Source organism: Glycine soja, chromosome 18 (assembly GCF_004193775.1).
Source record: "Glycine soja cultivar W05 chromosome 18, ASM419377v2, whole genome shotgun sequence".
Lineage (NCBI taxonomy): Eukaryota > Viridiplantae > Streptophyta > Magnoliopsida > Fabales > Fabaceae > Glycine > Glycine soja.
Genome location: NC_041019.1, coordinates 7,288,153 through 7,300,137, shown reverse-complemented (window position 1 = coordinate 7,300,137; position 11,985 = coordinate 7,288,153). Strand labels below are relative to the sequence as shown.

General features: G+C 36.2%; 1 protein-coding gene across 1 annotated transcript; it reads right to left on the bottom strand.

Moving 5' to 3' along the window:
- LOC114396425 (uncharacterized PE-PGRS family protein PE_PGRS46-like) lies at window positions 1-4,909 on the bottom strand. Its single transcript, XM_028358402.1, has 2 exons — window positions 2,477-4,909; window positions 1-574 (listed from the first exon to the last, which is right to left on the bottom strand). The coding sequence occupies exon 1, from the start codon at window positions 4,755-4,757 to the stop codon at window positions 2,667-2,669; it is 2,091 nt and encodes a 696-aa protein (XP_028214203.1). The 5' UTR covers window positions 4,758-4,909; the 3' UTR covers window positions 1-574; window positions 2,477-2,666.
- Between the last annotated feature and the right edge of the window lie 7,076 nt (window positions 4,910-11,985).

The window sequence follows — 11,985 nt, the reverse complement described above, 5'->3', positions numbered from 1 at the left end:
TAAAACAAAACTGGAGCTGGATTCGACCTTTATCAGCGAAGTTAATATCAATATATACATGAAAACCATGTACAATTCTCCAGCTTTGAATGATTACAGTGGTCAAATGGTTAGCTCTCTACATCATACACAATATTTGCATGCTACACCGCTGCTATGCTAACAAAATGTGAGGGAGAAAACAACAAAGAAGTGGGGAAAAATGATACAACAGCCAGCCAAAAGGTGGGGAAAAAAGATACAACAGCCACCCAATAAGAAACGGCACATTATCAGCATCCTCTGCTAAATCCTAGTACATATTTCAAACAATAAGTTCTAAACAATCTGCCACATTTCAGACTTCAGCAAGTTAAACCCATTACATCAGCATTGATGGTTTAATTAATCGTGTGCTAATAACTGAAACATAAATTCAAATCAAAAGCTAATACTTCATAGCAAAAGTTCCACTTCTCAATGTATGAATGTAAGAAAAGGATTGTCATGACTTGAATCTCCAACATTGAAGACGCTTGATCCCCATCATAACCCAGAGTTTGAATGAACAGTTTCCTTTCTCAAAACAATTGTCCTACACCAAACAGAAAACCCATAACAATGATAATTGTTCAATTCAGAAAGCATTAACAGAAAGAAGAAAAAGCAGGTATAATTCATATAAAATGGCAAAACAATACTTCCTCAATTCCGTTAAACAGGCACACAGAATTTTAGTTGATTTATAGGAGTGAGAATAAAATATATAGACCCGAGAAGCAAACATGACATTTTTAATCTTTGGAAAACTTCGATCTTAGAAATGCATATAACTTCAAAAATTATTAGAAATTTTGATGTTCAAATATCTAAAAAAAATTTGCCTTGAAAGGAGGAAATGATGCATGATACATTATAAGACAATTGTGCTAACTTATTGTTGGGGATCTTTTCTTGTTAGGAACTGGGCATTTTACCTAATCTTTAGTAAATAATTTGTTCCAGCAATACAATTAAGCAGGCTAAGAATCTAGTAAATAACCCCAACTATATAGAGGTTAGTGCTTTGTCTTTTAAATCATCTAAAAGAATATAATTGAAAGTCACCCTACTTTCTTTTTCCTATATCTCAAACAAATATCTCGACAGGTGTTAAAAAATGTAGTCTAAGAAAGAAGTTAAGCAGTGTTCTGGGTAATTTAAAATTTTCATGGGAAAATCTAGATTGGGGAATTCAGCAAATCCAGAAAGTCATACAGACCATTTGATGCTTCAATGTTTACATATTATATGCTCATCCCAATATCATAATTTATTCCTCTAGAAACATTTAGCCACAATATATGGATTCACATGTAAAGACATCCATTTCAGAATATAGAGCTTTGATATACAGCAATTCAAGTGTATATATACCACTAAATAGAACATAATCTTTATACAATTATACTACCAACAAAAGGGAAGGGTACTGAACAGCCTGGGAAACTAGTTACTACTATGCAATTTAAGAAGCTACACAGCTGACTCCAGATCATAAACTCGTTTAGTTTACTTTACATAATTAGCCCAACAAAATAAAATAAGAAATGAATAATCATGACTGTAAAGTGTTTAGCAGACAACATATAGATTTCCATTTCATCCAGAATCCATAGTCAAACAGCCACCTGGTCCAAATGCAAAGAGGTACGAAAGCTATACAGCCTCACACTGGGGATCACAGGAAAAAAAGATCCAAATACATTTGGTGGAACTCATGCAGAATTTTAAGCAAGGATGATTACTAGAATAAAGAGGTGCGCACATGAACAAAAGAAATACTACATTGAAACATTAACTAGACAATGGAAGAAAGAAAATTCTAAATTCAAAAATAATAATAATTTATTTAGATAGATAAAGAGTTAAAGACATTAATATTATATAATGGGAAAATACAAAAGTAGATAAGAAGTTCTCAAAAAAAAAACCACAAAGCAGAAGGAAAAGAAAAAGAAAAATCCTCACATAGAAGACCACAAAACAAATAAGGGGGGAAGGGAAAACAAAAGGACTCCCAAACCCCCTATGAAACACCCACAACAAAAGCAAAACACTGATACCAAAAATAATATCTTAATAATATTTAAAACTAACAGTTTCTTATTGAACATTAAGAGTCATCTTGATAGGCTTTTCATTTGTTGGCTATAGTTTAGTCCCAGCCATCTAGGATGCCTGAGCTTATACTTCTAGGCTCAGTTTTGACAAAAAATATGTAGTGCAAATATTACAAGGCTTGATCTCAATCATGCCAATTCATCTGTTGGTCTGCAGAAATCTACTAGCTAAAAACTCTAAAAAGTCAAATAGTAGTGTTCTCTAGATTGTTGTTATGTCATCTATGGTTAAAACAATCTCAGCTCACAACTGGTTCTAAAACAGGAAGTAAGCTCATATCACAAATTGAGATCTAATAACACTAGCAGGCTCAGAATTGAAGTCGTAAACTAACCTTTCTCAGAGAAGAAAGAAACCACGCTCCTAACAAGAAGAAAACAGAACAAGTGATTGAAATAAAACAGCTGCTCAACAACATCTGGGCCCCAGACAATCAAAGCAAATGACAAATCCTGACTCTTTGGTCATGGTATTTTCCTTCCTCAACAGAAAGAATTCAGAGCAATAACAGGCAGCATACATAGTTATTCAGAAGTAAGACGCCGCCTCTTCCCATAATCAGCATCTCTTGGTCTAGAATGGTGTTCCTCCTCTTGCGATAATCGTGACTTGCTGTGAGTCCTTGATGACCGTCCCCTCTCCCACTCATCATCGTGCTCTGCTTCCCGGTCTCTGAACCTATGATGATCTGCATACCCATCCCTATCTTCTCTGTGCCTGTCACGCTCACGGAGATCCTTTTCACGGTCACGATCACGATCACGGTCTCGAGATCGTTCACGGTCACGGGATCGTTCTCTGCCCGTTTCTCTATCATCACGATGCCTTCTTTCAGACCATTCATGATCATGACCCATATCTTTTTCTCTAGATGCATCTCTCTCATATCCTTGATCTCTATCATCTCTGTACCTTCTCTCAGAAGAACCAGACCAGTCCCTTTCCGAACCTCTATCTTTTTCCCTCATAGGCCACCCAGCTCTATCATGACTCACCTCACCATACTGTTGGTCTGAAGCAGCTTCCTCCCCATAACTGGACTCTCCAGCCTTCCCACCACCGGGCTCTTCACCACCCCATCCACCCATATTTGGATCCGACCACATTCCCATATTAGGACCATCCATGACTGATCCGGGCATCATCCCCATACCATTAACAGGCATCCCTCTTCCAAAAAAGGCTGGATTAACATGAGGTGCCACTCCAGGCAAACCAACACCTCCAACACCAGGGAATGAAGGCAAAATACCCGAAAACGGAGGCACCGGAGCACCAGGAAAGCCTCCATAGCCACCCATTCTGCCCATGGGACCACCAAATGCAGGATCAAAACCCTGATTCATCATTGACTGAGGATGCAACATTGGAGGGGTACCACCCATACCCTGTCCAAATCCATTTCCACCATGGCCCATTATACCTCTACCACCCATCCCACCACCCCTGTTCCTCATTGGATTAACAGGCCCTCTATTCCCCATACCAGGATTGTTTCCTCTCCCCCAGTTACCTCCTCCTCTTCCATAACCTCTATTCCCCTCTCCACCTTGGTAATTACCACCCGTTGAAATATTACTCCCACCAGGTTTAGCCCCTGCGTCAGCAGGCCCCCTCCTTCCCTGAGGAACAGCAGATTGGTTCATCTGCTGATTTCTGTTTATCTGAGCCTCCCCCATTTTCTTAACGGTAAAAGGTGAAGCAAATGCAACGACACACGGCCTCCCATTAAAAACATGCCCATTCATCCCTTCCTTGCAAGCAGTTGCAGCAGAAGGATCAAAAAACTCAACCTGGCAATACCCCTTTGATTTCCCACTCGCCTTCTCATCGAAAAACTTCACCTCCTTCACAGGCCCATACCTACTAAGCTCGGTTTCAAGCTCGGCATCAGTAGTCCACCAATGCAAATCACCCACAAACAATATAGTACCACCAGAACCGGCAGCACCACCACCACCACCAGCACCTCCAACTCCTCCAGTATTAACACTAGTAACAGCACTCACACTGTTTCCAACACCATTTCCACCAACCCTATTAACATTCCCTCCTCCTCCACCACCACCAACACCACCTTGACCTTGTCTCACCAAACCCTCATTTCCCACAATCCCAACAACCCCACCATGAGGTTGCTGTCCAATCCCCTGCATTGCAGCACCATCATTCCCACCCTGATCCTCAATTTCACTCAAATTTCCAGATTGGTTCCCTAATTCAATCCTAATCCCACCTTTGGCACCCACCTCGTTCCCTCTATACCCTTGATTCTGAAACCCATCAACCCTCCCCGAAACCCTAGATTCCACAACCCCGCTTCCTCCACCGCCACCGACACCCGGAATCGAAACCCCGGCGGCATCCGGAACCGGCGGCGGCGGCGGAGGCTTCTTTTCTTCGACCTCGTCGTTTCGGAACCCCGAATCGTCGTTCTTGCGCAACGATTGAAGGAACCCTTCGCCGACGTTGACGTCGTTGTAAAGGTCCTCGTAATCGTCGTCTTCTTCCTCGCCCAAGAAACCCTCGTCGGCGACGGCGGATATAGCTTCGTTACGGTGGAACTGATCCATGGGATCGCCGCTCTCACCGTACCCTCCCTCGCCTTCGTCCATTTTTTGGGTCTTTTTCCTTTTGCTTCTTCAAATTAGGGTTTGCAGTGAAGAGCGATACAAAAAATGGAGTACAAGCATGTGGAAATGAAAACGCAGCGTAGAGAAGAGAGAGAATATGCGATTTGTTTAGGAACTAATGTAATCAAATCTAATAGTCACAAGCTAGATAATGCGGTATCTTTTCATATACACTTGCCAAGAGCAAATCTTCCATAGGCCTTGGGCAAAGACACCCAAACACATCATACTCACCAACCAATGGTAAAATGACATCATTTTTCATCATGATAACTTATGGTAAAAAAAAAACACATGTAGGATATGAAATAATGGTAATTCCATATTTGCATATTACATGTGTTAACGATTTTTCTCCAATAAAAAGTTAACGACAATTACGACATCTTGTAACGATTGTGAACTTATCTATTTAATATTAAGCATGCGGAGAAGGATTGCCACTATTATCTCATCAAGTTAAAAGTAGAAGCTCTAATTCGTCAACATTATCACCATTATCATGAGGTTGATCTTCTCGTGACAATAAAAAAACCTACTAGCTAACTAACAAATGAAGTACATGGCGATGAAAATGATGGTGCTAAGGAAGAAAGTATGTTACAAAGATGACAACGAATGAAAGCGTTGTCATTTGCAAATTAAAGAACCACTACTCTACTCCATGGAAGTTTTGTGTGTTCCTTGGTAGCTAAGAATATCCTCATTGGAGCTTTTTTTCCAATATAATGCAAGGTTGAATTTTTTTTTAAGCATTGTAAATTTCATCCATAAATCTACGATTCTTGCACTTTATCCTTAAAATGTTGACAATTGAAGCATTTTTGTGTCATTGTCGTTCAAATACATTGAGAAATCAATGGATTCACATGACTTTGAGGGTGGAACTTGAAAATGATCGTTGGAAATGACATATCTTAGTATGACTTTCACACTAGCCAATCATGGCCAAAAATTCTACATATGTAGGTACTACCAAATAAGTTGTTTTATTCATGCTCATACATTGGTTTAAGTTTAACTAATTCAACTCCGACTTCCATTGATAACATGTTCATGATGTAGTTAGATGCAACTTCTTTTAGTGGTATTTAGATGAAGTAGGTGATGAAAAAGGGATCTTCTAATTAGACAAAGAAGAAGTATGGTTGTACTTTAAAGTTCCTTAGGCAACATAAAATGGAATAAGTTCTTTGTGATTAGTTGTTGTCTTTTTGCTTGTGATGAATGTAATTGTCACATTGCTATGATTATTAGGCGAAATTGGCCATGCAAGTGTTTTGTATTTAATGTATCAATGAATTGAAAAAAAATTAAAACTAAATCTCATGATCAATAAAAGAAATCTTAAATAGGTACATTGATCCAAAAGCATATAGTCTTCCATGGAGATTTCACACAATTATCAAAAGAAGGAAATAAAAAGAAAATAAGTAGTCATGTCTCTATGATCCTAAAAGAGATGTTTAAATAAAGTATAATAAGGGTTAACTAAATCCTAGACCAAAAATATGGGTCCATAATTAGCCTAATTACAAATTGATTCCACAAAATTTAGCTAAGTTGCAAAGTAAAATGCATCTACTACTATCCATGATTTATTAACCCTTTTAGATGGCCAAATTGGCTTTTGGTATCTTTATAAACGTCATAGATATATTTGTCCTTGAAATTTTGACAAGGACGAGTAGGCTCTCAAGGTCAATTTTAAGGTTGACATTTCATTCCATGATTCTACATTCTACTCGGCTATCATTTTCTTTAATTGATTTTTTCCTTCTAATTTTTAGTGCTTTAATTCGTTCAAAAGTTTTAGATTATCATTCTTCTTTTCACTTTAGATTTTACATTTATTAAGTACAATATTTTGGTATTTGTTTCATTAATAGTATTAGAAATTTTATAATTCCTAATTAATTAATTAGTGTGAGCTACATATTATATTTATCATTTATATTAGTTATTTACATTTATGGGCTCAATAAAAGTGATCTAATTTGGTGAGCCTATTAGACTATCATAAGAAATTAATATGGACTTGATAAGTGAAAACCAGTTTGGCTCGTTAGGGAATAATTGAAATTCTAACAGGTTAAACGGTGATTTGGTTGAAGAAGAACACAAAACCAATAGTTCCTCATATTCATCAATTCCGCTGCTTATCATGGATCCAAGTAATTTTTGACAACCCCTCTTGATAATCTAATGTAATGTGTTTCCGATGATTATTAGTATTTTATTAAGATCCCTAAAATCTCAACAAGTGATATCAAAGCCTTCATTATTGTTAGATTATTGAGAATTAAAGTTATTTGGTTTGTGTCATACCTGTATTATTTTGTTACATGAATCCTAATTTTATTTTGAGATTTTAGCTTTGCAATTATAATTATGATTGTAAGTTTGGAATATTTTTTTCTTTTCGATCACGATATAATAATCATCATATACACGTTCATGTTTTGCGTTCGGATTCAATGAGAAAAACTATTTTTTTTCTTGCTCCGGAATAGTCATCCTTTTTTGTTTCTTGTTCACATGTTTGTTTTTTTTTCTTTTTCATATGGTTGTTGGTTTTGTTTCCTTATGCATGCCATGAATCCATGCCATGACATGATATACATGTGATACATAATCTTTGGCTTTATTATATCATCATAAGAAAACCCATGTTGCGTATCATTAAATGCAATTTGGCTTTTGTATTTTATTTTTGTTTTCCTTGTTTTTATTTGTCAATTATGTGTATTAATTAGTGATTCCCATTATATTTTGGTGTAAATTCAGAAATTACAAACTCTCAAAATTATTTCTCTTTTTTATGTCTGGTAGTTTTGATTGAGTTGATTGAAACAATATATATTGTCAAAGCAATCTCTATTGCATAAATTAATTTAATTAAAATTGCATAGGTATTAGTATAAAATTATTTATACGAATTGTGCTCAGCCCAAAGGAAGACACAATTTGGCTAAATAATTTTGTACCTATGATGATAAATGTGTGATAATTATAAGGTATTTTCATGTGAATTATAGTCGGTCCAAAGAAAGACTATGATTTAATAGAATTTATTGTTAATATTTGATCATTGCATTGAGAGTATTAATTCCAAATTAATTTCTCTATCCAAAGACTATGAATTAATGTTGTGCTGGGTATCTTGTGATGGGTTTGTTATGTGAACTATTTTGCACATGTCTTGTTATATATATATATATATATATATATATATATATATATATATATATATATATATATAACTTATTGGCTTATTTGTGAACATGTAATTATTTTTATTATTATTATTCAATTTCTATTGCTAGTTCTGCAAATGTATCTACTCAAGTGAACAATATCTCTATGCTAAATGGGACAAATTTTAAGGTCTAGAAAGAATTCGTAGAAATTATTCTTGGCGGTATGGATTTGGATTTGGCACTTAGAATGGAACGACCCACTTCCACTCCGAAAGCCTCCAATGAGGTAAAAATTGAGAAATGAGATTGTTCCAATCGAATGTGCATTATGATCATGAAGCGCTTTATTCCAGAAGCGTTTCAGGGCTCTATTTCTGAGGGTGAAAATGCAAAGAAATTTATTGATGAAATTGAACCGTACTCTACCAAAAATGAGAAGGCGGAGACGAGTAACTTTTTGGCTAAACTCATCTCCATTAAGTATAAGGGAAAAAGTAATACAAGGGAGTACATAAGGAAATTTCTAACTTGGCATCTAAACTGAAAGCATTTAAGTTAGAGCTTGGTGAAGACCTGCTCGTGCATTTAGTTTTGATCTCACTTCGTGCACATTTTGGGAAATTCAAAGTGAGTTATAACACTTAGAAGGACAAATGGTCCCTTAATGAGCTTATATCTCACTGTGTGCAAGAGGAAGAGAGGTTGTAGAGAGACAGATCCGAAAGTGTTCATTTAAGCTCCACCTCATAGAATAAGAAAAGAAAGAAAACTAAGGGTGTTGCTGAAGGGTCTTTTCAGCAAAAGAAATCAAAGAAAGATGAGGAATTTACCTACTACTTTTGCAAGAAGTCTGGACACATGAAGAAAGAGTGTCCCAAGTACGTCACATGGCATGTAAAGAAAGGTAAATCTCTTGCTCTTGTTTATTCTAAAGTTAATTTAGCTTTTGTACCTAAAGATACTTGGTGGGTAGATTCTGGTGCTACTACTCACATAAGTATAACCATGCAGGGTTGTCTGTGGAGCCGACTGCCAAGTGATGATGAAAGATTCATATTTGTTGGCGATGACAAAAAGGTTACGGTAGAGGCCATAGAAACTTTTAGATTACAGTTAAAGACTGGATTTTATTTGGATTTGTTTGAGACTTTTGTTGTACCATCTTTTGGACGAAATTTAATTTCTTTTTCTAGTTTGGACAAATTTGGTTTTTCTTGTTCATTTGGAAATAATAAAGTTAGTCTCTACTAGAATTCGAATTTGATTGATTCTGGTTCCTTAATTGATAATCTATATATGTTGGATGTTAATTGTTCCTATAATGAAATACTGCAAACAAATTCACGTGGTACAAAAAGGAAATTAAAAGAGAATTCAGCCACTTTATGGCACAAACACTTAGGTCATATCTCTAAACAGAGAATTCAGAGACTTGTGTCGGATGAAATTCTGAGTAAATAGGCATTTTGGTCCCTGACTTTTGACCCCTTTTGCAAATTAGTCCCTATCTTTGCATAAGTTTTGCAAAATAGTCATTCGCGTTAAATTTGAAAGTAATGCTGTTAGTGAGGTGCATTGTTGGCAATTTTAGTATCACATAGACTATTCAACGTGGCAAATTGTCCCAAATTGTGACATGTAGATTGGACTTTGATGCAAAATTTAAAAAGTTGTCAAATATTTTCTTCTTCACATGCTTCTTCTTCCTCAAATTAGGGTTTCTAAAAAAATAGAGCGTTATGAGGTTGTTGTTTTCATGATTTTTTTTCCAGAAGGCAGTGAAGAAGAAGGGTTCGTACCCTCTGTGGCCAGGCGTGCAAGGTTTTTTCATCACTTGTGATGGCGGTAGAGAACACCAAGCCTCTCGTGAAGCTCTCAATATTCTCGATTTCGTATGATTTCTTTTCACCCTTCCTTTTCTTTCGAACAAGTTATGTGCGGTTCCAAATTGTGTAACCTGAATTTTTGCCTTCAATTTTATGAAGATGCAGATATCAAGTAACTATTAGCAATGCCAATTTATTCAATTGCAAATTTCCATTAGTGCAAGGTTTTCTATTTCTTTTTCCTTATTAATTTTGTATATTCTCGATTCTTTTTCCTTTTGAGAATACTCCTAGAAAGCTATCTTTACTTTAAAAATTCTTGAAACTCTCTATACTTAAATGTTCCTTTCATGAAGTGCACCATTCAACAACTAGTTGTCACTGCATTCAAGAACTTAAATTTTCTTATACATCACAAAGATGCAAACAAGTGATTCCAAGAATTTTTTATTTACTTTTTTTTTCCCGTTGAAGGGAGCAGGGGGACAAGTTATTACATTTTGATGTCTTGTGAATGAAATAACTAAGGCTCCATTTGGGTTCTGTTTTTTTAGAAACCCTAATTTGAGGAAGAAAAAGCAAGTGAAGAAGAAAATATTTGATAACTTTTTAAATTTTGCATCAAAGTCCAGTCTACGTGTCATAATCTAGGACAATTTGTCACGTTGGATAGTCTATGTAGCACTAAAATTGCAAACAATGGACCTCACTAGCGGTGTTACTTTCAAATTTAACGGCAAAGACTATTTTTCAAAACTTATGCAAAGATAGGAACTATTTTTAACATTTAAAAAAGATGGAGACTAATTTGCAAAAGGGGTCAAAAGTCAGGGACCAAAATGCTTATTTACTCATGAAATTCTTGAACCTTTAGATTTATCAGACTTTGAATTCTGTGTTGAATGCATAAAGGGAAAATGAACAAACATAAGGAAACTAGGTGTCGAAAGAGCTAAAGACATCTTAGAATTGATACATACGGACATTTGTGATCCTTTTCCAACACCTTCTTGGAATGGGCAACAGTACTTTATCTCGTTCATAGATGACTACTCTAGCTACGGTTACCTTTATTTGATACATGAGAAGTCTCAATCCCTAGACGTTTTTAAGAGTTTCAAGGCTGAACTTGAACTTCAACTTGGAAAAAAAATTAAGACTATCAAATCTAACCATGGTGGTGAGTACTACGGTAGATATGATGGATCAGGAGAACAACGTCCAGGACCTTTTGCGCTTTTTCTCAAAGAGTGTGGAATTGTTCCGCAATACACTATGCCAGGAAAACCTAGCATGAATGGATTTGCAGAATGAAGAAACTGAACTCTTAAGGATTGGTGAGAAGTATGGTTAGTCATTCTTTTTTTGCCAGAGTCACTTTGGGGAGAAGCCTTAAAGACCGTAGCTTACATCCTTAATAGGGTGCCAAGTACAGCAGTTAATAAAACCCCTTATGAACTTTGGACTGGCAAAAAGCCAAGCATTAAGCATTTACATATTTGGGGTTGTCCGGCTAAGGCGCGGCCTTATAGGCCACATGAAAGAAAGCTAGATTCAAGAACAATTAACTGCTATTTTGTTGGCTATGTTGAACGCTCTCAGGGCTATAAGTTTTATTATCCCACTTTAAGATCAATATTTGAAACGAGAAATACAAGATTTCTTGAGGAAGTTGAGTTTGGGAAGGAAGAGAACATAAGAAAAGTTGTCTTTGAGGAAGAACCTGTTATTGACGGTGGTCAAGTCCTCATACCTATTGTTGTTCAAGAAACAACTCTAGTAATAGAAAACAATGTTTAAACTATGTTGATGACATTGTTCAAGAAGAAGACAATGATGAGGTTCCTCCTCAAATACCAATACATCAACCTCAACAACCTCAAGAAGTGCCATTAAGGAGATCTAATAGAGATAGGAGAAGTGCAATCCCTGATGATTATATTATCTTTCACCAAGAACATGAGGATGACAATGGTTTAATAGAGGATGATCTAATTAACTTCTGTCAAGCCATGCGTAGTTCTAACTCTCAAAACTGGATCAATGCCATGAAGGATGAGATGAAATCTATGCAAGACAATGACGTTTGGGATCTCGTCGAATTGCCTGAAAGTGTGAAACCTATTGGTTGCAAAATGACGTTTGGAATCTCGTCGAATTGCCTGAAAGTGTGAAACCTATTGA